This window comes from Cenococcum geophilum (genome assembly GCF_001692895.1).
Source record: "Cenococcum geophilum 1.58 unplaced genomic scaffold K441scaffold_16, whole genome shotgun sequence".
Taxonomy (NCBI): domain Eukaryota; kingdom Fungi; phylum Ascomycota; class Dothideomycetes; order Gloniales; family Gloniaceae; genus Cenococcum; species Cenococcum geophilum.
In genome coordinates, this window is record NW_027137574.1 from 446,360 (window position 1) to 470,715 (window position 24,356).

At 48.3% G+C, this 24,356-nt stretch overlaps 6 protein-coding genes across 6 annotated transcripts; 1 reads left to right on the top strand and 5 right to left on the bottom strand.

Moving 5' to 3' along the window:
- Positions 1-1,643: 1,643 nt before the first annotated feature.
- On the bottom strand, positions 1,644-2,509 carry K441DRAFT_704870 (uncharacterized protein; the record flags this gene model as incomplete). Its single annotated transcript, XM_067653557.1, has 2 exons — positions 1,761-2,509; positions 1,644-1,672 (listed from the first exon to the last, which is right to left on the bottom strand). The coding sequence occupies exons 1-2, from the start codon at positions 2,464-2,466 to the stop codon at positions 1,644-1,646; spliced, it is 735 nt and encodes a 244-aa protein (XP_067505023.1). The 5' UTR covers positions 2,467-2,509.
- A 1,170-nt stretch (positions 2,510-3,679) lies between these two features.
- On the bottom strand, positions 3,680-5,104 carry K441DRAFT_676444 (uncharacterized protein; the record flags this gene model as incomplete). Its single annotated transcript, XM_067650954.1, has 2 exons — positions 3,680-3,909; positions 3,961-5,104. The coding sequence occupies 2 exons, from the start codon at positions 5,102-5,104 to the stop codon at positions 3,680-3,682; spliced, it is 1,374 nt and encodes a 457-aa protein (XP_067505024.1).
- An 831-nt stretch (positions 5,105-5,935) lies between these two features.
- Positions 5,936-7,469, bottom strand: K441DRAFT_658223 (uncharacterized protein). Its single transcript, XM_067648303.1, has 2 exons — positions 7,169-7,469; positions 5,936-7,079 (listed from the first exon to the last, which is right to left on the bottom strand). Exons 1-2 carry the CDS (start codon positions 7,364-7,366, stop codon positions 6,192-6,194), a joined length of 1,086 nt encoding a protein of 361 aa, XP_067505025.1. The 5' UTR covers positions 7,367-7,469; the 3' UTR covers positions 5,936-6,191.
- Positions 7,470-10,698: 3,229 nt separating this feature from the next.
- Positions 10,699-15,741, bottom strand: K441DRAFT_608876 (hypercellular protein-like protein HypA; the record flags this gene model as incomplete). Its single annotated transcript, XM_067645488.1, has 4 exons — positions 15,441-15,741; positions 14,271-15,373; positions 12,573-14,157; positions 10,699-12,458 (listed from the first exon to the last, which is right to left on the bottom strand). The coding sequence occupies exons 1-4, from the start codon at positions 15,604-15,606 to the stop codon at positions 10,699-10,701; spliced, it is 4,614 nt and encodes a 1,537-aa protein (XP_067505026.1). The 5' UTR covers positions 15,607-15,741.
- A 738-nt stretch (positions 15,742-16,479) lies between these two features.
- K441DRAFT_658225 (uncharacterized protein) lies at positions 16,480-21,159 on the top strand (the record flags this gene model as incomplete). Its single annotated transcript, XM_067648304.1, has 1 exon — positions 16,480-21,159. A coding segment is annotated over exon 1 (4,402 nt), but the record flags the coding sequence as incomplete, so codon positions are not given.
- A 2,327-nt stretch (positions 21,160-23,486) lies between these two features.
- K441DRAFT_658226 (uncharacterized protein) lies at positions 23,487-24,333 on the bottom strand. Its single transcript, XM_067648305.1, has one exon. The coding sequence runs from the start codon at positions 24,239-24,241 to the stop codon at positions 23,534-23,536; it is 708 nt and encodes a 235-aa protein (XP_067505028.1). The 5' UTR covers positions 24,242-24,333; the 3' UTR covers positions 23,487-23,533.
- Between the last annotated feature and the right edge of the window lie 23 nt (positions 24,334-24,356).

Consider the following 24,356-nt stretch of genomic DNA (forward strand, 5'->3'; position numbering starts at 1 on the left):
TCTGAAATCGAGATGATCAGCGGCAGCTTCTAGTTTTGCCATAGGTAAATCACCATCTTCTTCAATCTGTAAATCAAGCACCCCTGCAACAGCTTTCAGAGCGGTACGGTCTCGTTCAGTCATACCAGAGGCCTGTATCCAGCCTATTACCAGCGCTTCCGAAACAATCTTTGATGTCTTTTGGTATATTTCTAAGCACCGTTTACAGGCATCAGTGCCTTCAGGCGTTGTTGCAGTGATCAATGACAGGGCTTCGCAAACCTCCTTGGCATCACTGCCGTCGCGTGAAAGAAGGCCGGCTATCACTTGCATTATCCGCTCATATGGCCGATTGTGATGTTCTGTGAGAAGATCAAGGATTTGGATAAGGTCTTCGATCCAGGGACCTTCGCCGCCTAGCAAAATGCATTGTAACGCCGGCCCAGAGCCTAGCAAAGCCTCTAACCGCGTGATAGTAGGCACATATTCGGCAAGTTGTTGGCTCCAGATTTGCAGGCCCGGCTGCAGGACTGCCGGCGAGGATGGTAACGATGAGGGCATTAGATCCCCGAATATAGTACTGAGATCCCAAAGCCATTGAAGCCATGCTTGTGCTGTAAGATTTGACAATGTATAGTCGATCAAAGTTTCCGTTCGCTGTTCGATCATGCGGTAGAGGACAGGGCGCCAGCAATCGACAGCATCAATGAAGGCAGTAGTGGCTAAAATTCGAGTGAGCTCGACGCAAGAAGCATCTCCTTCCTTAGTGTAACCCTCCATGATCTTTCGGAAGTTGCGTACAAAATCATCAGCCAAGAGAGGAAGTTGGCGTAGACAACGACAACGAAGATCTGAGTTTATCCCCCCTCGAGCGACAAACAGGGCGAGAGCACGACGATCAGGGTCAGACGCTTGACGCCACAGATAGATCAGAGCATCAATAAGGCGCGCTGAAGGCACTTCGATAGTTCCACGCTTAATAAGTCGGTCCATGCAGTACATGTCAATAATGCTGTTCAATGAAGAGGCAGAGGCGGCCCCGGAAGTCGTGTTCTGTACGGCAGTCCGTATTGATTTTAATAACTTTATAGTTTCCAAAGAAGGCCAACTGTAGAGAAGGGCGCGTAAAGGGGCGTCAAGCAGCGGTTGTAGCCATGGTGTTTCCTGCAGAGCTTTTCCAAACTTCTGTAACTTCAATTGTATATCAGTCCAAGGCCCGCTAGCATTAAGCTGCTTATGAAGCGTGTCTTGCATTTCTTGCACACAGTTTTGGACCCCGTTGAGAAGATAGGGGCCAAGGACCTCACGTAAAAGTTCACCACGAGTATCGCCCAAGGCTGGAAACAGCCGCATCATTGCATCTGCATGCATACTCCCCAGTGCACCCCTCGCGGCATGCAACTGTAAAACTGCGGCGGTGACTGAAGGGTCAGCAATACGATTGTTTCCCTCCATTATCTGCAATGCTTCCTGGTTGACCGTCTTGCCAATACAAAAGTGGACGAATAAGGCCACAGACTCATTGCCAGCCCGACAGGCATTTTCTAATGCGTCCAAGAGAAGGTCTAGCATTTGTTGTAGTTCGCTCGCAGTACCAGTCTTAACTTCGATTGCTAGGCCGCGAACCCGAACCGTAGATATGGGCGTGTTAGAATTTCGAGCAATTAGTCCCTCACGTAAAGTCGCTTGGCGGCTTTGCAAAAAGTCTGGTCCCTCTAGAGAAAGAATGTCCGGTAACACCGCTCGTCGTTCACCCGGAAGACCTTCCAGAAGACGCAAACGGTTCAAATTGGGTCGCCATGCAGCCCAGACCCTCCAACTCAAGAATTCAGCATCCAGCAGCCCCTCGATTCTTGGACTCGCGGTAGTCCCTAAGAGATTCGGAAGCCATGAAGCTGCCGCATAAGCAGCTATCCATTGGCTCTTCACCTTTAGTCCTTCTAGTTGTGCAGCGAAATCCTTACAGGCTCGGCGTGCCAGGGCGTGAAAGTCTGGGACCATTTCTAAGCTGGTCAACTGTCTAGCCGTCAAAATTCTGACAACTCCTTCAAGGCAACGGCTGGGTGCTGCCACTCCTGGTGTTGAGTAAGGCATCAAAGCTCGAGCCCATTTTGCCTCGAGCTCTGTAATCGCAGTTGGATTGCAGTGATTAGCTGCCACAAAGGCTTGCAAGTAGGAATAGAGGCCGTAGTATGTACCGGGTGCTACATTTAGGGCAACATTTAGCGCCGCTCGTATAGCTTGGGGCGACATTGCATGAGCGCAAGCTGCTATTGCGATATCTTTTGTGTCATGGCTGTGTATTAAGACTGAGAGTCTATGGTCACGCTCTGCTGAGGTGAGCTTGCCTTTCTTCTTTAGATATAGATCTGTGTGCGCTCGCAACTGATCCCAAGGAAAGTTTCCACTGGTAGGACGCTCGGTCGCAGCAGTGACATCAATTTGTTTATGCCAACCATCGCTTTTACGCTTCCCAAAATAAACCATTTTCTTTGGCTTGCATGCAATTGACCATACGACCAGTTTTGCCGAGTTACTTGTGGATGGAGGAGTTGAGTAGGGTGGGCAAAAACCCTATATTGCAACACGACTTTGCCGAAATCTTCCATCAACCGAAATGCTATTTGTGTGGAGCTTTCGTATGTTTTCGGAACTAGACAGTTGATGTTCGAGAGAACGGGTAGGTCAGGTAAACAGGCTTGGGGAAAAGCGAGTGGCTGGAACAAAATGCTTTCAAGGCCCTAGTCCGGCGAAGTAAGTACTCTCTAGGGTTCAGCACACAAGCTGAAATGAATTATCTTGACAATCTAGCCTCCACTAGCCGTGGCGGGTCGAGATTTAGGATCAATACGCAACGAGCAGCAAGATTCTGCGTAGTCTCCAAAGAGCAACTGATAATGTTTGGTCAATAGTTCTATTTTGTTTCAAGTTTGTTGAGTTATGGCATACCTTAGAGATATAATACCGGTGTTAAGGATCTTGACGGAGATAAACTGGATGCGCAGGGGTTGGTGAAGATTAGAGGGACTACACAGCTAAGAGGTGCCCCTTCTGAAAAACGACCTGTGGCATAGGATAACTCAAAGTTAAAGAGAGTGTACAGCAATACTGGAAGGCTCCTGGGGCGTTTTTGGAATATGATTAGGCTTTTGCAAAAGGCCAGACAAGGCTGTGCAAGGCTGTGCGGGGCTTCGCCGCTACACAAAGACTAAGCTAAGACGATGGAAGATAAAGTAACTGGCCAAGCGCAATTCTAAGGTACCTAAGTCTTCTCAAAAAAATATTATGTGAATACGAAAGACTTGAGCTCCCAGGATGGGGGTTCGGCAAAGTATGCCTCGCCAAGACCCCAGGCAGTAATATTCGTATGAGGCCGCAACGATTCAGCTCTACGACCAATGGGAAATTAGTATATGGGCGCCACTATCTTCAGGCAGCACAATGGAGACCAAGCCAAACCATTTCCGTTTCCAAAGTCAACTTTTCGCGAAAAATGGTCTCGGCATATGCATGCCAAAGCCTCTGTTTCAGGCCCTCCATATATTGGCGCAGACACGTGAGAACGTGTTCCAATCATACGGTACATATTGCATACAAATTATGCAAAGGTAGACGGCTTGCAGGTATGTGGCTTCGGTCGTCATTCGTTATCATAATCGTAATTCTATATCCGGCAAGCCCTAGACTTGCTTTCACGATATTACATAACCACGCACTTATCGTCCTGTGCGGATGGAGGAGGTGCGCCTATATTTTGACGAAGATGTTGTGCAGCTTGTTTGATAAAGTCGCCCGTCTTATGAAAGCAGACAAGGTTTCCCTTGGCGTCGCGCACAGCCTCACCAATCGTAGTGTCGTAAGGCTGACTGGTGTGGCTGTCCTTCGCTGGACACCGTAGACCATTTAAAGCGTTTTGTTCTACCTCAGGCACTGCAAGCAGTTAGCCTAATCAATTAACTGAATGCATGGGAGTTAACTCACAAGTAGCACAGTATGCCATGAACTCATCAATAGCGTGGCGACTTGGTAGTTGGTCGCTGCTCTGGTCGGCTAGCAGAGTAGTAGCTAATTTCTCGAGATGTTCGATTGTTTGGGGCCGTACGCCTTTCGACATCTGGTTCTGTTCAACCTGCAAGGCGGCTAATTGCCTCCCCATTGGATGCTGCACAATCGCGCGAATATCCCTTGGAGTGAACATTTGTCGACTAAGTGGATTCCTCATTACCCCACTATTGCTCGTGATGGCTTGCGCCAACTCTTCCATATCCCAAGCATAGCCGTCTTCAGTGACCCAAAAATTTGCTCTCGGTATATCGGAAATTCGATCGCCTAACATAGTCTCATCATTGACATAAGTACGTTGTAAGAATTCGTGTTCGAAATGCATTAGTGCCGTCTCAGGATGCTCCTGCAGCTTTTCGGGTAGAGCGGCAGCCAAAGCGCGTACACGCTTGACCAAAGCCTCACGCACACCATCATTATCTATTGAGGAAGGCTTTCCGTTCGGTGCTCGTAACCAGCGGGCGGCGTCTTCGAGGCTGGCTAGAGCGATCTCAACAGCCTGGGCCGGTTTCGTCTGCATGGTTTTGGCAACTGCGCGGGCATTACCTGGTGGTCGAGCTCGAACCACTGTGCTCATATGACCATCCACAATAGCTGTTAGATCTGGGATATTTTTCGATGAAGATAGCTCGGTTTGGTAGGAGTCGGGGATGCCTTTCTGGTTTTGTAAACTCCGCAAGTGGAGCATCTCGACTAGCAAGGTCTTGGCACGATTGCGCAGAGCTTTATAGCCCTGTGCTAGCTCTTGTCTCGCAGAGTCTAGATCGTCCGGTAACGTTGTAGGAGGCTGGGCAGGAGCTTTGGAAGCAGCTTTTCGAGACGTCTCTTCAGGCTTGCAGAATGTGAGAACCCAAGTTTTGACATCAGGGTCCTGAGGAGCGAGTTGCTTCAACTCCTTGACAGCATCACCGGCAGCCTCAAGCCATCCCACTGCGGCAAATTGCTCAACGAGCAGTTTACGGGCTTCGATAGCTGGCGGGTTTCGTGAAATTTCTTCATAGAGCTCGTTGATGAGGGCCATATCGGGATTCCCAGAATCCGACGTCGCAGCTGGGGCTGTCATGATAAAGGCGTAGTAGTTATCTAGAAATATGTTAGCGGCATATTTGAACCTCATTGGCAAAATTTTGCTTTGAAGAGGGCTGATGGTAGTTTTGGCGAGCTAGACAGCATATGCCCAGAGACACAATGCTCTGACCGGATAACTATTCCAAGGAGAGCTCGATGAAAAGAGAAACTGAAAGGTATCCTACTTTTACTAGGTTTTTTTTTTAGTTTCGATATTACTAGTACCTAAACCTGCGACCCAAAACGATTCGAAGAACCGGGATGAAGTATGAAAGTGCAAAACGATCCGAAAGGCTGGTGGGCGGAGTAAAGGCAGCAGACAACTGGGCTCTTGGGTCCAACCAACGCTTATAACAACTAAATTCGATAAAAGTGGTATTATGTCATGACCAGCGAACTCAAGCTCCGCAAGTATATTGAAATGCGCCGATAAACATAGAGCCGAAAGTATGCGGAAGGAATGCCAGCCTGCCAGATAGCCGGTGCCTATGGGAAGTCGTTGGTGCGAGGCTGAATCCCAAAACCCTCTAATTTTAGTCGCTAGACTGCAAATGGCGATCTTCTTCACTCCGTCTCTGAGATCTGAGCCGTATCTAGTGTGAAAAAGCAGCCTTAGGAATCTAGGAATCACTAATGAATTTGAGATGTTTCAGCTATTGATACTTGGAAGCTGTAACTCTACTCGATATAATCTATTGTCGATCGCCCAATTGGCTCAAAAAGACCGGTCCCTCTGGCGAAGCCAAATATTTTATCGGTTGACATCTATATCTGCCTTGACACTAACGTCCGATCCTCATAACAGTCTGTAATAATAATGGTGAATCATTTTGGTATGCAGAATGCTCTTTTCACTGCCTTTTTTATATAATTCTTTAGCAACCCTTATTAGTATTACTCATGCACAGACGCCAAATGAATTGTTAAGATTGGCTAGGAAATGGAGAAAACATCGTGTCAGCTTTGAAACTAGTGATTATCCATTACATTTTGGGAGTGATGCTCCAAATACAAAGGAGATCCAGTGAAAGGGATATTCCAGAAGGTCTTCAGAGTCTATACTCTAGGGGTATCTAGACCTCTTACCAGAGCAAATCCGCAAACTCCCCCAGTGCACCATTCTTACCACCATCAAACTCTTCGTGTAGACCATCTAACCCCGCAAACATCTCTGTGAATCGCAGACCTCTAAGTCTCTCTGCCTCAATCTTGTCCCATGTCCATTCCGACCCGTTCACTGCAGGAAGCACCGCATCCTCAACAGTCTCCAAAGACGTCCCGTTCTTCGGTATAGAGCCACCGGCCTGCTCTCCCCAATTCTCAGGCTTCGGCGGTAGCATATCCGCCCTCATAAGCACCTGCTCAGGCGAAATTGTCAACCGTCCCTTCTTAACCACATACTTCGCAATGCTGCTCGCAAACACCGCCTTCTTCAGCTTCTCCCTCCGAGCCTCGTCATCCATCTCCTTCCCATTAATGTTCCCATTACCATTCTCCGTCCCCTTCTTCCCTCGCCTCCACGGCTGCAGCGTATAATGCGCCGGCTTCACGACCTCCGACTTCACCAGATGGCTCACCAGATACATCCACTTCCGGTCCCAGCACAGCAGCCTCGTCCAGATCTCAAACTTCTCATATGGCGCGATCTCCCTGCGAAAATGGCAGCTCACCGCGCCTAGCGCAACTAAATGGCTGCCCTCGTGCACCGCCTCTGGCCCTTCCGGCACATGGGTTTTCTGGCGCTTGGCTTGGGCGGCACGCTTGATGCCGGTGCGCATCAGCGCGATCACGAGGTGCGTGCGTGATATATCGATATCAGAGAAATAGGTGGAGTTCGACTTGTGCAGGTTGTAGTCGCATTCGGCGATTGGAGTGCGGGTCGAAGTTATGATAGGCTCGAAGAGGGCAGATGGAGGGATCGGGGTCGGTTGAAGGTAGAGCTGGTAGACCAGGGCGCGGAAGAGGCGGATCTAGTGAGTATTAGCTGTCGTAGTGCTTCATTTCTCATCTCGTATGGTGGGGTTGCGAGATGGACGTGGCGCTTGATAGGACAACTGACATGCCACACAAAGGGTAGGTTCTTCAGGTTGAGGAGCGCAAGCAGCAGAGCCAGAGCCCGCCATGTTCCTCCCGGGGCCTGAAGCCCTAGAGTTCGCGATATATATGCTCGAATTGCAGGCTGGGTTGCCAGCGCGGCAGCTGAGGCGCCCACGCCGACGATACCCGCTATACGAGGTAATTTCTGAAGGGCTGACATGGTGGGAAGAATGGGAGATTGCTCGCCGTGCGCCTACGCGCTCATGGGTTGATATATTTCCTCTTCAATATCTTCAGAAGCACGTTCACCTTGACAGATAGACATCGGAGACCGAGGCTCGGAACAGGGGAGCCGTTCTCCGGAAGATCTATCGTCGCGAGAATTACCTTACCTCAGCAAGCTCAGACCGTAGAATCAATTAGCGGACATACGTACAAGGGGGTAACATCAATGCCTCAGACGCCCCCCCTGCTAGTATGGAGAAAAATAATCGAGCCCCAAGTAATATAGCAGGGCTAGGTTATTTTGTATACCATACTAGCAGGGGGGGCGTCTGAGCAATTCGTGTTACCCCCTTGTATATCCGCAAGCGGATATCGCTAACCTTTTTTGTCAGAAAGCTGATTCTATGGTCTGAGGGACTTTTCCAGACTTTTTGTATAGAGCAGTTACCTTTTTCAACGAAATTAATCTATACCCCTATAGCAGCTATTATCTTAGAAATATAGTTAAATTAATTTTTAGGCACTATATGTATACCTATTGCAACGTTATCCCTTAACACGTTAATTCGGGTCCTCAGGTTATCGATAAAGATCGACCAATCAGATCAGCTAAATTCGGTGCCCGTACTCAGAAATATGAGGCTGCCATGTGTGTTTAAATCCTTCTAGTAGTCTTTAATAGCCGGCTCTATAGTAATTCCTATATGAATAAGCATTCCGAATTACGCGTAGAGTATACATTGGCTGCCATGTGCGTAGGTATCCTGCTTCCTTGTCTAGCGGATAGAGCTCCACGGGCTTATTTATCCACTCTATAAGCTTATCCATAATCTTATCCGTAAAGGATAGTCTAAATAACTCGAAAAGATTGTGTATATTAACGTTAGAAGGGAGGTTTGGTGAGCCATGGTCGTCCTAATTGTTAATATGAAGAGGTTCGAATTCGAGCAACGGCCAGGGTTTGGGGGGAGCTATTTTCGCCGTCTTATTTAGGGGAACGGTATATCAAGTCTTCTGAACAAGGTCTACATCAATTTTAGCACGATTAGAAGGCATGGTAGTGGTATAATTGATGCTTGAATTCTATATAGATATACGCGTTGTTTTGAAAACGGAGCTCCGCACGGACCACTTACTATGAGGACCCTGACGTGTTAAGGGATAGCTGTTTCTACAATCCTTAATAACGGGTTTTTTTTTTGGCGAAAATGATCTTGACTTTGGGCAGTTGTGGGTTAATTTAGACTCAATATTCATAGAATATTGGGTTACCTCTCTAATCGATGAACTTTTAGTAGTATTTTAACCCGTCGTGGTTGAGCGATTCATTAATTTATATAGGGAAAGTTGTAAAAAAAGTCGGAAAACGTAATAAACCTTGGAAATGTCCCTCAGACATGATTCTGGTGGTTTACCACGAACGTGGTTAGTCATTCGCTTGCGGGCCGATTGACTCCGCACCAACGGAATCGCGTCTGAGCTTGCTGAGGTAAAGAATTACCAAGCTTAGAGCATGTACGCCCATAAAACGTCAGACTTCCTCGAAGACCCCTGTACAAAGGTAGTTAATTTAGCAGATTCATTGCACTAACATGACAGCCAGTCCCAGCAAATCTTTGCTCTGAGGAGTCATCCACTAACTGCTTTATCAAACTCCATGTGTTCATTTGCTGTCATAGCATGATATGTCAAAGTCTTCTTTATTACTATTAAATTCATCGTGGCCCTGAGTAGTCCTCGCGCAAAAGACGCAGGTATCGGCAGCACTTCAAAATACACGACTCGTAGTTTGTCCTATATTCCAAAACACCCAATTTGACTCCAATCTCAATCTCTTAAGCCCTCCTATTGTGCCGTAGATCTCTTTGCATATTGAATCTATTGAAAAGCCGATGTATCTCATAGTCAGTTGGCGGCCTCTCACTCCCTTCAGGCTTCTTTTCACTCTTTTTCCGCGCGGAATACCTGAATGCAAAGACAATGCAGACGAAAAATGCTGCTATTACAGCAATGGCAACCCCAATAGCAATGCCAGCCATCACACCAGCTGAGAAGCCGTAAGGGTGTGCCGGAGAGAAGGCAGAGGTGATCGAGGATGTAGACGATGTCGCAGAAGGCCCGGCACCGCCACTAGCACCAAACTAGCACTCAAACTACTCACTATTATCGGAATCGTCGTCAGACCCGTACCACTAACTCCTGTGGTCATCATAGAACGCTTCGTTGCACTTGCGCTAGTGGTTTACCTCGAAGACGTTGATAATTTCGGTGTCGCCTGAGGAATAACAACGAAGCCACCCGCGGCTTGCGAGCAGTAGGCCTCAGCGATTGGCGTCTAGGAAGCGGAGGGCAACAATGCAGACGAGCACAGGCATATCGGGTAGGCCACAGTATGAGGTAGGCCGTCAACGGCGCCAGCTATACAGTCCGGGAAAGCAAGGAGGCTTGGGTTGGTAAATGGTTAGTCGGTCAGACCTAGCGATTTAAATTTAAGCCAGACAGTGAGACGGGACATACTCGTAATAGTAGAAGTCGCGCAAGGTGGTAGGGTTGAGATCAAAGGAGGAAATGGTTTGTGCGTGGCAGAAGACTGAGGGTAATATGTCCCCTACGATAGCTGAAAAATCTCATATCGACTGCAGCGATTCCCTTCAATACGTTCTTGAAACAAGGGATGTGGCATCCGGTGCCAGAAGGACCAACGACACCGCAGGAAATTGGGCTATGACGTAGAATTTTTAGTGGGAACAAAGTGAGATGGTCCAAACCATGGCTCTTGTGAGACTTGATCTTTTGAGAGACACTCAGCAAAGTTTATGCCCTAAGGGTGCCGCGAGTGTCTTGAAGTCGTGCAATTGCCAAGTTCACGCCTGCAGTTTTCGTCACAGCGTGAAATAGTAATGCAACAATGGTAGTATCCCGAGCTCTAGTAATTCTTGAGTAACGGCCTGGTATTGACAAGTGCGGTGAAAGCTAAAGCGGTTCGTCACGCCCTCTCTATCCCAACTTAATCCGATTGGTTCTATTGGGCTGGATCTTATCGATAACCGTAGGACGCAAGGGATGGTAAGGGCATTGTTGTGCAAGGGTGTTGGGCAGGATACGAAGAGAATAGGTTGCGGCGAGTATGACCAAATTATCTTCCTCAATTCGTAAACTGTGGTGTGGCACTAGTGAGCGTAAAAGGGTTTAATGAAGATTAAGGCTAACCGGCCCTTCCATTCACCCCCGCGCCGGGTAGTCGTGGCCTCTCTCGCTAATCACATCGATTGCAGGTCCCAGTTCAAAAGACATTCCAGAATCCTGAGATCATATTGGTCGAAACTCTCAGTCCACGCCGCGGCGTTTTGCAACTATCCAACACGACTCCTTTGCATGCCATGTCCGCAACCCAACATTCCCCAGCAGATGACCTTGAAGAAAGTTAGTGTCGCTACGTGCTCTACTTCCATCTTGGCCTTCCTTTTCTTTGTTCCAAAGCCGAATTTCTTCTAGAGTTGCGCCGACCTCGAATATACCGCTACATAAGGCAACAATCCCAAGCTCTGACTCGACGGTTTGGCCTGGCGCTAATAAAGGAAGTTTTCGCTGCAGGACTCCTGTCCATGAAAGCCTTTTGTCTAGATCCAAGGCTGTATTGTGCGGTAAATTGGAAAGACTGGGTTGTAGTCGTAATAACGGGTCAATAAAGGATTCGGAGCGGTTGTGGACTTTGGTCTTCATTGTCAAGAATTCATCGACCGATACTTCGAATTTAGAGCGCCCAATTTGGCGTACGCTTTCCCCTGACTCTTCATAATCTGGCAAGATACTCATTTCAATCGTAACTTCGTCAAGTTTCATTGCCTCGACCATCCTGGAAGATAGTCTAACGCCTCGGAGCTCAATGTCGCCTTGTCGACCATTACCTTCCTCCTTCCAGGAGCCGTGTATTTGCTCAAGCAACTCTTCGCGATACCAAAATACTTCTCTGCCGGCCCTTTCGGCTTCAGGGGAAATTTGGCTTGCGCTGACGACGAATTGCCGCTGATTCGCTGGATTAAGTGAAGGAACAGCGACATACGGATCCTTCAAATACATCTTAGGAAGGAGAACTACGATACGGTTGACATGGCCGGGCTGAATAACCTCGTGAACTGTGTATGCTCTACGCCACTTGTCTTCGGGCGTTTCATCTCTGACGGAGGTTTCGCGCACCTGGATGGAGATAGACAGTGGATTCGGCCATGCATTCCTGAGATCTAAAAGTAGCATGCAATGCTCACTGCCACCACCTCGCAGGCCAACTCGGTTAAGAAGTGCCTTGAAGCGATTATCACCTCTCTCGGCCGAATTGGATCGGGACCTTGTTGAAACCGGTGTATTCGGGTTCGAAGTCGCCTCTGAGGAATGCCGTTGCTGATTTAGCCACGCAAAGTCATGGGAGAACGGAGCGACATCAATGCGATGAAGCTGAATACTAGCGTTGACGGTAACTGAGATAGGTACCGACAATTGCCTTGTGAAAAATCGGTCTTCAGTCTCGTTACGCGGTTTCCCTAAGCTCGCATAGTCAAATTGAATGATGCCGTCTGTTAGACGGAGTCTCCCCACAACTTCAATCTCAAAAGAAGCCTTTTCACCAGGCTTGATCTCGATAGTCCGGCCACCGCCTGATTTACGCCATTGAAACGTTGGATAATGGGCGAGTTGGATTTCAAGCTCGTGCAGCTCTGCCGGTGGTAGGTCTTTGTTGGTCATAGCTGCTTGGATGGCCGTAGTTGCAGAGTCTTGGAAAGACACATGCAGGAAGTCGACAGAGGTTGTGTGTGAAGTATTTTCAAGAGTTATAGAGAACCTTTTTTTCTCGCCTTCAAGAATCATAAGAGCTGATTGAGGAAGGGAGACACTGGACACGATGACCAGAGGCTGTTCAGGAATGACAGTCATTGTAAGCATCGTCGGAATAGGGTGTTGAGAATACATCGTTTCCTTAGCCTGAGATGATGTTGATATGCCGGATACAGGACGAGACGAAGGGAGGCCTAAAGAAGCCTGGAGTCCAATTCTTTTCATCCTCATTCCTGGTTCCGGACTCCATGGGAGGCCTAAAGAAGCCTGGAGTCCAATTCTTTTCATCCTCATTCCTGGTTCCGGACTCCATGGGAGGCCTAAAGAAGCCTGGAGTCCAATTCTTTTCATCCTCATTCCTGGTTCCGGACTCCATGGGTCGGCAAAGATGGGAAATGTACGTTCTCGACATCCTTTTATTTTGACAACACATCCTGTGATGCGTAAAATTCCTGGAGTACGTGCAGTCCCAGCTAACGAGAACTTCTGCGTTCGATATGGGCCAAGTAATAATGACCGCTGAAGTGAATTAAACTCAACACCCTCGCCAGCGAGTTTTAGCAATTCAATCTCAACTTCGAAGTCATATGGATTTTGCAACGCCACAACAAACCCATACTCCTCATTGGCTACGATTACTTTCTCTGCGATATCTGTATCAGGCTGTTTAAGAAAAGGATTGTGGATGAATGGCCCCTCTTTCGTCGAAGATGTGCTGGTGAGGTCGGACTGGTGATGGCGGGTGAGCAATCGCGGACGAGCTGCATCTATTGCGTACAGCCCACGGATCAAAAAATCGTCCCAGTACTCAGTTTCAAAATTCTGTAACCCAAGTTTGTTGGCGGTACCGACTGTACGGGAGATGTTTGTAGCAAGACGAATTTGCTCCTCTCTTGCTAGCGAAACGAACACTTCTGTGCTGTTAGAGCCAGGAGCAGTACCAGGGCCTGCAATCCTCAATAAAGTTGCGGTAAAATGAAGGAGTCCCTGAAAGTCAGGCAGCGCTTCGCAGAAGCTGATGCATGTTCTGAGGAGGTCTAGCTTCAAGTTGAGGCTCCCGAAAGACCTTAGAGAGGACTGTTTCAGAATTCCCTCCAAAAAGATCCCATCCAACCTGTCGATGTTGCTTTCAGGAGGGGTTGGGTTGACGACGCCATTTGTTTTCGCCCCATTAAAATGACTATTTATGTTCGAAGACTTACTCCAAGAGTCTGGAATCCCGTAGACTCGGCTTAACAGATTCAGGAAAGTATCAATACCATTTTCGACTTCTCCATCTCCTAGATTAAGAGCACCAGCACCACTGGATCCTCCGCTAACTATATTAAGCGCAGCTAAGCCCGCCGCAGGATGGACGCCCATCTCCGCTGCGCCAACTTTCCGGGCTTGAACGAGGCCTGGAATCAAGGCGTTGATGGACTCTTTCATGATGATTGCTTTCTTTCTTTGAAGCCCCAAAGAGCCAAGTACGGATGCTATGCCTGCAAGTATCATGACACGATCAACAGCAGTCATACTTGCTGCTTCTGTTGGTGATGGTAGTGCTCGAAATAGTATACTGGCTATCTCGTTCCTTGTTGGACTGATCGTAAGCCTTGGTATTGACAAGTTCGGCTTCGGCATAATGGGAGTGCCGCGAACAAGATATTGAAGTGCGGCGTCGTTTAAAGCACCGCCGGAAAGATTCATAGCGGCGAGCAGTTTTGAAAATCGGATGATGCACTCGGAATACGCTAGCGGAGGTGATCCTTCTCCAGGGAAGTTCGCGGCTCGAACATAGATGCTCAGGATCATGTTGATAAGATCTGGAAGTAAAGAATTGAGATTTTGTAGAGAAATGATGTTGCTTGAAGGCTTTGGAAGAGTGGAAACATCCGCCACGCTATTTGAAGGAGTATGCTGAGGGGATTTAGGAATTGGGAACTTTTCGGGAATGGGGTAGCATATCTGAGGGATCTAAAGAGCGCATGAAAGTCAGCACTTCCGCAATGACGACTACCTCTCTCTCACAGCCAAAGCTCAAAGGCAAGGAATATCTTTGAGCTATAGGACACTTTGAGATTTCTTACCTGAAAGTCCATACCAGACCATGCAAAGAGTAGCAAACAAACCATGATGTTTTCGAGCCCTTTTGCGTGCCAAAGATGGTCACTAGCTGTACGAGCCCGCATAGCACTCTCCACAAGTTCTCTAATAGCATCTTGCCACCTGCCAGCACACATATACAAAGTGCCGATTACTATCCCTACCCGTCCTCGGCCTTTATTTCGGGCCCGTTCACTTACACCGCCCGAGCCAAAGCCATGAACAGATACCCTGTCCAAGTTTGGATCTCTTGCGATGCTTGTGTTTGACCTGGAAGCAGAACTATTCGTCCGGGCAAGAGCATTCGATGGATTAACTCCAGGTATCTCGTCAAAGGTTGTTGCCGGGGGTGTCCGAGTTCCTGTCGTCGCTGGCGATGCTGATCTGGACTCATCTTGAATGCTTGTTGCAGTTGAAGACGTCGAAGGCAGCTGCGCAGGCATTGACATGCGGTAGTGGCTGCTCTGTGCACCAGTTGCTGGTGATGCTGAACGCGAATCTCCAGGTGTCTGAGAATTTCTGCGAACAGCTTGCCCCCCAATGGAGTTCGAAGTAGTCCAGTTTGAACCGCTATCAGAAATTCCTCCATGCGGAGTGGTGGGCGACTGTATGGTTGGCAAGCCTTGAAGAGACCTTGCTAACGTGGTCATCTCAGCCAGCAATATAGCCGTTAGGTCGCACATATATGTCTTCATCGTTGTGGTTTTCAGTTGTGCCACGGGAGGAACAAGGATGGTCTCCTCAGGAAGCGATGGATGAAGTGATAGACAAGAGCAGTCAAAAACCAGAAGACTGTGGAGATAAACCCGGGGAAACTGTTCGCGGAGGTCGTTAATGGCTTCCTTGAGCTCACTTGGATCCAGACTAGGGTCCTGAGATGCTCCACCATCGCCTTTGGAATAATTACCCCCATTTTCAGAGGCACCGGGTAGCCAGTCATACTCTTTAGCATCCGCGATACCTATTACCACAAGCGGTTCTCTGAACTGCTCAAAAGGTGACAATGCAAGCTGAGAAGGCGGAGGCAAAGAGGTTGAAAGCTCATAAAGAAGAGTACCATCAGGAAAGGCTAGTGGAGAGAACATGTCTATGCGGTGATCAGCGTAAGCGCGAAGAGGAACTTGGGCAAAATATTACGGCGGGAAATATCATACTCCTATTTGGTCGGGGATCTGGACTTATGTCACCAAGTCGAATCATGCATTCTGGCTGTAGAAGATCCACAAAATTCATAAAGCTTGAGCGCTTAATCCGCCCCACTGGCAAGAGAAGAGCCCGAATGCGCGCAGGCGCAATGGGGGATAGAGAATCGATTGCCATGACCACATCGGGAAATGTGAGGGGTAGAGGGCTGTAAACTTTCTCGTTATGATGAGGCTGCGCTCGATAAGTTCATACTCCGAAGTCCGAAATCCTGCCTGATGGTCAGAGGCATGACAGCGTGAATATCGCGATGAAGGTTCACTGGTGTTGAGACTCCGCTCCTGTGGGATGGCAGGCGAGGTCCGTGCCTTGTATTAACATTATTCCGAGACACGATTATAAATAGTGATTTATATTATTTTCTAAGCAGACGAATAAGATATTCTTCTTTCAAGTTTGGTATTTAATTCTAGTGGTAAAGCGTCTGTGGGCTCCCCTGAGACCGGGAAAAAAATGGCTGGTCACGACCAGACAGTGTCTTGTTCTATTAGACGTTAGGGCCATCTCGTGCATGGTCCTACCTCGTGCACGGTGCCTTACATATATCCTTTCCCTCTATTATAGCGACGCGACCGGGGGGTTGCATAAGATCTGCATCATTAGAAATACGTTTGCGATCTATTGTAGTAATATAATTGTTTCTATGGTGGAGGCATTTGCTAAATATTCTGGTGTTCGCGCACGGGCCACGTTTTTATTGCGCCTTGACTGCGCATGGGAACTTAAGAACTATTATAAGTATTAAATTATACGTATTTTAAAAAGTATTTAGTATTACATATAAAATACAACTATATATGGAATAACTTTTATTTTTTTAAATTATTTCTATTTTTACTTTATATAAAGCTTAACCTACTGTTTAATAAATTATATTCATACCGTGCGATGTGGGACCGTGCACGATATGGCCAAACCCCTACTAGACTAGCGCGAAACCGCGATTCACGTTAACGTTCAGCCGCTCTCAAACTATAATCAAGACCACAACAACCTCCAGCCGACTAATTCACTCTGCAGCTAGAATACATGTTTTTCTTTTATTATCTCTGCATTTAATGGCGTTCCTCTAGAGCTTCTCTAGTTCTTTCTTCTTCAGCAACTCTTCTTTAGGCTAGATTCTACTTGTGGCAACATCACTCAAGGCTACCGCCATCGTACGTCAGCAGAAGCACTTCAAATTTCTATTCCTAGAGCGTACCCTTTTGATGCTCCTTCTCTAAACTGTTTAGAATACCCGTAGCTGGTAGCAACTCTTCGCATCCGCTATGGGCTCTATCGATTTTGCGCGGTTGCGCAATCAGACTATGAACGATGGCAAAGACAGCGAAGTTACCGTCAACACCAGAGCTCTAATAGACAAAGTTCTAGCCCGTTACTCAAGTGAGCATACTACTTTACGAGAACTTATCCAGAATGCTTCGGACGCTGGGGCAAGTACTGTAATTATCAGATACGAGACGGATCCATCAACAACGATTCCAGCACCGCAAACCTCTGACAAATATTTTCTTCTAAAACATATCATTCAACATCACACCCTGAGGCGACTGACTGTTTCCAACAATGGACAGCCTTTCACGGGCGCAGACTGGAGCAGGTTGAAGAGCATCGCTGACGGCAACCCTGATGAAACAAAGATTGGCGCTTTTGGAGTAGGTTTCTATAGCGTCTTTTCGGACTGTAACGAGCCGTTTGTTGTCTCTGGTGATAGAACCATGGCGTTTTATTGGAAAGGTAACACCTTGTCTACCAAAGTCGCAGTTCTTTCCTCGGAACAAGCATCATCCGACACAACATTTTTCCTAGAATACAGACAAGCAAATCCATCGTCCGCATCATATAATCCGCCTCCAATACCTAATATTCCTTCCCTATGTCAGTTTCTGTCAACCAGTCTAACCTTTGTGGGGTTACAATCTATTGAACTCCATCTCGACGACCACAGAGTTGCGACTTTTGGGAAAAAGATATCTCCACCCACGGAAATAAGGATCCCAGCAGGACTGAAGGCAGAAACCGATGGAGGCCTTATGCGAGTTGCACAAATTACCCGCCAGAGTTCCCAAATCGATGCTGTTTGGAGCAACGTCATTGCGACTGCCCAGGTTCCGGCGAAGAGCGTTGCGGAGATCGTTCCAGAAGAGATTAAAAATGCCGGTACTTCGCTGAAAAGTTTCTTCTCAAGATTTTCGGCTGCTTCATCTGCACAGACAAATACGAAGGTCACTAGGCAAGCGCCAGTCATTGAAAAACCCGTATCGTATGGGGATGATATCTCCGGTGAATCTAAGGGGTCAATCTTCCTCCAAGTCTGTACAGTGGATGTCAATACGAAAGTGGAACGCGGTTTCGCCGTCGAGATTGAACGAGCAACGAAGAAATCACCGCCACGGAAGACGAAAATCGCCTTACTAACTTCTCCCTTTCATGAGAATTCAACATCCTTGTCAACAGGCTCTGGTCCTACCTCTCAACTTTCCGCAAAAATCTTCTCCGACATTCTCCCTACCAAGGCTGGCAGGATTTTCATCGGATTTCCGACGGCTCAAACCACTGGATTTCTCGCGCACGTCTCTGCACCATCACTCATCCCGACTGTAGAACGAGAAAACATTGACATGAATGCTCGATACATCAGTACATGGAACGCGGAGCTTCTGAGAGTTGCTGGCTTGGCGTGTCGAATTTCGTACATGTCGGATATCGCAGAACTCAGAGCCAAGGTTGAGACGACAGCAATATCAGCTCTGATTCCCCAGGCTATCTATATCTTCCAGCAGTACACCTCCAAACCGTCTGCTCCCTCAAGTTTAGTGGGAGAGAGAATTGAGGAAGCTTTCTGGAGTTGCTCCAAGGAGCGCTCCATCGATATTTTGTCGTCCAAAGGAATCATCCCTAGCAAGCTGGTCCGCATGCCCGCGGAAACCTTGAGATTTTTGGGCGAAGTTCCAATGGTCCCACAGGAGCTTGCAAATGGCGCTGTATCTTTCATGGTAAATCTTCATAACCGAGGCTTCATTTTGGATATGACCATGGAAGATATAAGGAAGGGTCTTGAATCCCGGGCTTTGAATGAAACGGAGCTTATGGAGTTTATGAGATGGTGTGGCAACAAGCTAACCTCTGAGGAACTAGATCCTAAAGGTGTTCATACACTTTTCGGCGTCACCGTCGCTGCGATTAGTGAAGGCCCGGATGGAGACTCGCATGGCACGATTTTACAGCTTGTTGATATTGATTCCTACATCAACGTCTCAAAAATCTCTCCGACGATGCCAATTCCTTCTACGACCATTCCTTTCAAGTTCACGAAACCGATACCACCGAAGGAGCTCCAAATGTTTGGCTGGCAGGAGCTCTCAATAGTCACTTGGCTTCGATTTCTAACGAATGGCCCACATCTCGAAAAGTTTATTTCTTCAGAGAAATTCGCAATGCAAGTTCTCGGTCTAGTCGCGAAGAGCTGGGACCAAATTGACTCTTCTTCGAAGGAAGCAGTGTGCAATCTACTGTCTCCGCATAGTATTCTGCCAACAAAGATGGGAATGACACGTCCAGAAGAATCGTATTTCCCGACAGTCAAGCTGTTTGATGATTTACCTGTTGTCAAGCAATTTCCCAGCTCGAAAGAAAAGTTCCTTCAAGCTCTAGGGGTTCGTAGGACCATAGAACTCTCGGTTGTATTCGAACGAATGAACGCCCGAGACGTAGATCGAGAGACTGGGAAGATACCATGGAGTCATGTAGAACTTATCCGCTATTTCGCTTCTGTCATGGAAGAAATACCGCGGAAGGATATTGAGCGTCTCCGACAAACTCCGTTCCTTCCCGGAGAAGGGTCCTCGGTCAAACCAGGGCAACTTTTTAAGGCAGCAGACCTGTACGCACCGAGCCATTCCATCATTGCTCTAGGACTAAATCAGATCAAACTGCCATTTGAATTTCGGCTCACCACGCGAGAAGGGAAGCTCTTGTTGACTCTAGGACTTATGGAACATCCCTCGGCTTTAAGAATTGTAGCACTCTTGCAACACGCTGGAGAGTCAAACAATCGCAGGCTATATGACATTTGCATGGAGTATTACCTACAAAATTATTTCAAAAACGGGTACGAAAAGGACAAGGAAAGGCTATACTCTCTCACAGTGTCATACCTTCCAACGGAACAGGTGGATTTCCCTGCCTTAGTCGCCCCCTTTCAGTGCTTTGTGAATGAAAACGCCTCATGCTTAGGCTACGCAATACTTCGAGCTGATATCCGGCCGCATGCGGACAAGTTTGGTCTTCAAAAAGATCCACCAATCAAAGACTGCGTTCAGAGACTGATTAAGCAACCTCCTACCAGCAAACCGGAAGCTGAGATAAAGTTCGCATATATGTGTAGTCGCGCCAGCGACCTTGATCAAAATAGGACTTTGGCGAATGACCTAAGCGCAGCAAAAATAGTACCAATCTTCAGGAAATATTATCTACAACCGCCCCAGGCCGGCTTCGAAGACCCGCGTCGGAGACAGACAGGACCGTCTGAGCTGCGGATACATCATTACGATCCTCCTGATTCAGTCTTTTTAGGTCGTGATCAGGAATACCGCGGCATGCTCGACTACGTGCAATATGGCCCAGAGGCTACATCCTTCTTGCTAAAAGTCGGAGCCAAGCATGAACCTAGCAGTTTCGAGCTTGCCAATATGCTAGCTCAAAACCCTTCGAGATTCCTGAAGACGATGGGACAAGAGAAATATCTGGATCTCTTGAGAAAGCTTGCCGAGCAAGGAAACAGCCTATGGGTAGATAAACAGTTTGCAGAAACGCTTAGCAAGTCTCGGATCTTGCTCGGCTATAAGGACATCAAGGGCGAGAACGAGAAAGCAGAGCTCATAGAAGATGATATTTTTGAAGATGAGGGTGTGACACAGAGAGAGTGGTCATTAAATACAGGGGAGGAAGTCATCATCGTTGATGACATATACTACTTCTCCAAATTCCGAGACTTCGTAGTCGCTACGCCTCAGGAAGAGGTGCTGGAGAAGTTCTATGAGCGATTCGGCGCTAAGAAATTGACAGACCTCGTGAAAACTGATCGCCGAGTCGGCAATCTACTACGACACCAGGAGCCGGCGAAGAAACTCCGAAAAGAGATTCTTGAGAGGACAAGACTCTTCCTTCACGAATACGAAAGAGATACTTCAGCCAACGTGATCCGGCATGACACCAAATGGTTAAGCAGCCATCTTTCTGTACAGCTAGTGTCGGATGTCTCTGTTCGTTTCTCCCTCCAGCGACATGCAGTCGCCTTTTCGCAGCAAAGGTCGGCTCTTGTGCATAAGGTGCGCCAAGGCGGCCATGTTCTGTACATTGTACCCAATTACGACAAGTACGATGTTAGCCGGGAATTGGTTATGCTTTTGATCAAACGCCCCAAGCAGAACGATGTCATTGCACTAGAACGAATTCTCACAGAGTCGCTTCGAAGACTCCAGGAAAAAGGTATCAACGTTGAAAGAATTCTCCGCAAACGTGAGTACGAGGCTCGCATAGCGCAGCAGAGCCAATTGGAGAAAGAATTTGAGGAAAATTCCCGGAGAGTAGAAGAAAAGAAGCAGGGCATCACCAATGACCAGGAACCAAGACCGAGCTCGCCAGATCAAGCTGAGAAAATGCCCGGAGCATTTGGTAGTCCTGAGCCGCCGGAGCATACTGGACCTCTAGGCAGACGCCGCTCGGTTAATAAGGGTCTCTTCAACAAGTTTGCGAAGAGCCTAGGTCTTAGTGAACCCAATCGAACTTCCTCAGCAACAGATCCACCTCAGATCACAAAGGATATCCAAGCCACTAACACGAACATCCAGAATGCCATCAAGGAATGCAGGCCCACGAATATGCAAGCCATCAAGTCGAAACATCATGTTGATGCTACAGAATTGGACAAAGGCGGCTACTGCAGTGATGTGCAGGCAGAGAACATCACTAAAGCCTTCACAATTCCTTACCAGGGTCTTAATATTGACGTATACTTTGGAAAATTCCAAACGGAGACGCCAAATGATATCCATGAATCGTTGCAAGCCTTCTTGCCTGTAATCATGCAACTCACAAATATCTTTGAAGTCAATCCGGCAGCCATCAACATTTTCCTGGATAACCGGTCCAACACCGTCGCTTTCAATTTGGGCGGTGCTCTCTTCTTCAACCTTGCTTGGTTTACGGAGCTCCACTTGGAGGGGTGGAATACCAAAGCAGGCCGGCTCAGGGGCCTGGATTCCTGGTATTTAACCTATTGCCACGAGCTTGCGCACAACCTAGTCAGCGACCACAACGCGCGCCATGAGTGGTATCAACAGAGCATCTGTGTGGAGTTTTCGCAGAAGTTCAGAGCAAATCTGCCGAATCTCATGGGCGGACTATGAGCGTGTATGGGGGATTTTGAGTAAACAGTGAAGATTTATGGAGTAATACGCGTGTTGGTGTTTCCTGAAGTGCATGTGTCATTTTTAATAGAGGAACTTGTGACCGTAGGACGATACTTGCGGCTCGTATAATAACTCTGGTTTTCTATAGATGAGCAATGATCTTGAATTATCTTCATAACTTCTCAAATCCTGCTCCTAGTCTCTTGCCCAACCCATTTTATCCTGGTGGATTCTAAAAATACTCGTCGCTCAATGGAACGGGCTAGCCGTATTCGAATGCAAGCTATATACAGCGCCAGTTTCTAGTCGTAGCCATCGAAGAATTGTCCAGGCTTCCTAGATTTGCTTACACTCTCTCTTTTGCCCCTTATGTCTTAAGCGCTTTCTCGGAATTTTGGGAAAGGGCTGTAGACTAAGCATGGACTGGGAAATACATAAGATTTTTCCTGAAATTTCTTTTAGTGTTTCTACCATGTAAAATTATTTACGATGGCATCCCTTGAGCCGTCAATTATCGTCCTACGTTATCGATAAAGATTTGGCCAATCAGGAGGGATAGATTCTTAGTGTTGTATACACGGGCAATATCCTTATCGATAACGTAGTACCCTTAAAATGTTACCGATATAGCTCGCGCGCGACGTCTGGGCTTTCTGCAGAATAGAAGTTCCCCACCCACTCCGCCCCCTTCCTCTCCAACTTAAGAATACGCTTCCCAACCGTCACGGTCATCCCCCGCATTCCTGCTCCCCCCTTTAGGCGCTGCACAAACCGCTCCCCAAGCCGCTCCCACAGCTCCTCGTCACATTGCGGTGACCCCGCCCATATCGAAAGCTCCCACTCGAGATGCACCCACCGCACCCGCTCCATGCGCCCCACCAGCGCCTCAACCCGCGCGACCAACGCCTCCCTCGGGGGGTCTAGCCCCGACACCATCATCCCGAGATCGACCCACAGCTTACATTGCCGCAGGTTGGGCAGCAGCGCGGGGGAGAGAGTCCAGAGGGGCACGGTAGCGGGCCGCGTGCCGTGATGGGTGTCGACGAAGAAGAAGAATCTGGTGCGCTCGTAGAAGGCTTGCGCGTATTCGGCGTGCAGCTGGCGGTTGGCGAGAAGCATGCCGTGCCGGCAGAAAAATAACTGGTGGCACGGGCGACGCCGGTGGAGCATGTTGGTGTATCTGCAGCTGTAGCTGGGCACGGAGAGGAGGAGGTAGTTGTAGATTTGGAGACGGAGCTCGGTGGGGAGGGCGAGGAAGGGGAAGGGAGCTTTAGAAGGCTTACGTCTGGGTCTAGGTTAGGGCGCGCCATATTAGAAGTGTCGGTTTGGGTTCGATTGCGTGGTTAGGGTAGTAGGAGTTGTGGTCTGCGGAGGTGTGAGGTGTGGAGGGAAGGTGTGGGAGTTATATAGGTGGGTAGATTGGATACTTTAGAGCTACCGTGTTCATGCCTAATATGCAAAGGCAAAAGTTTATATTATTAAAAGTATAATTAGAAGGCGTAGTTAATTAATATATAATATTTAAATCTATATAGGTAATACGGGTCCTAGCCATAAAACGCTATTTCCAATGTATCTGCGCAGAACCACCCTAACAAGAAAAGAAGCATCAAAGAACCTTCACTCCCCCCCTAATACGGCACTACCTCCCTCTCCACCCACTCCGCCCCTTTCCTCTCCAACCTAAGAATGCGCCTCCCAACAGTCACAATCATCCCCCGCATCCCCGCTCTCCCCTTCAGACGCTGCACAAACCGCTCCCCAAACCGCTCCCACAGCCCCTCCTTCCGAAACCACTCCTCCTCCTTCCACTCCCATAGCAGCTGCCCAATTAACGGCCGCCCTACCATTACCCAAAGATCCCACACGAGATGCACCCACCGCACCCGCTCCATGCGTCCCAGTAGCGCCTCGATCCGCGCGACAAACGCCTCCATCGAGGAGCCTAGCCGCCACGTTAGCATCCCGAGATCGATGTACAGCTTGCATTGCCGCAGGTTGGGCAGCAGCGCGGGGGGGAGAGTCCAGAAGGGCACGGTGGCAGGCCGCGTGCCGTTGTTAGTGTCGACGTAGAAGAAGAAGCTGGTGCGCTCGTAGAAGGCTTGCACGTATTCGGCGTGCAGCTGGCGGTTGGCGAGGAGCATGCCGTGCTGGCGGAGGGGGTACCGGTGCCGGCGCTGGCGCAGACGCGGGCAGGGCAGGTCGGTGTGCGTGTAGCCGTAGTTGGGCATGGAGAGGAGGAGGTAGTTGTGGATTTGGAGACGGAGCTCGGTGGGGAGGGCGAGGAAGGGGAAGGGAGCTTTAGAAGGCTTGCGTCTGGGTCTGAGGTTATGCGCCATATTAGAAGTGTCGGTTTGGGTTCGATTGCGTGGTTAGGGTGGTAGGAGTTATGGTCTACGGAGGTGTGAGGTGTGGAGGGAGGGTGTGGGAGTTATATAGGTAGGTAAATTAGAT

Excerpts from the sequence above, each read along its gene's own strand:
- K441DRAFT_658223 (XM_067648303.1), bottom strand. The coding sequence starts at position 7,366 with ATGTCAGCCCTTCAGAAATTACCTCGTATAGCGGGTATCGTCGGCGTG. Across the intron at positions 7,080-7,168 it reads ACCTACCCTTTGTGTGGCAT|ATCCGCCTCTTCCGCGCCCT; the intron begins GTCAGTTGTCCT and ends AATACTCACTAG.
- K441DRAFT_658226 (XM_067648305.1), bottom strand. The coding sequence starts at position 24,241 with ATGGCGCATAACCTCAGACCCAGACGCAAGCCTTCTAAAGCTCCCTTC.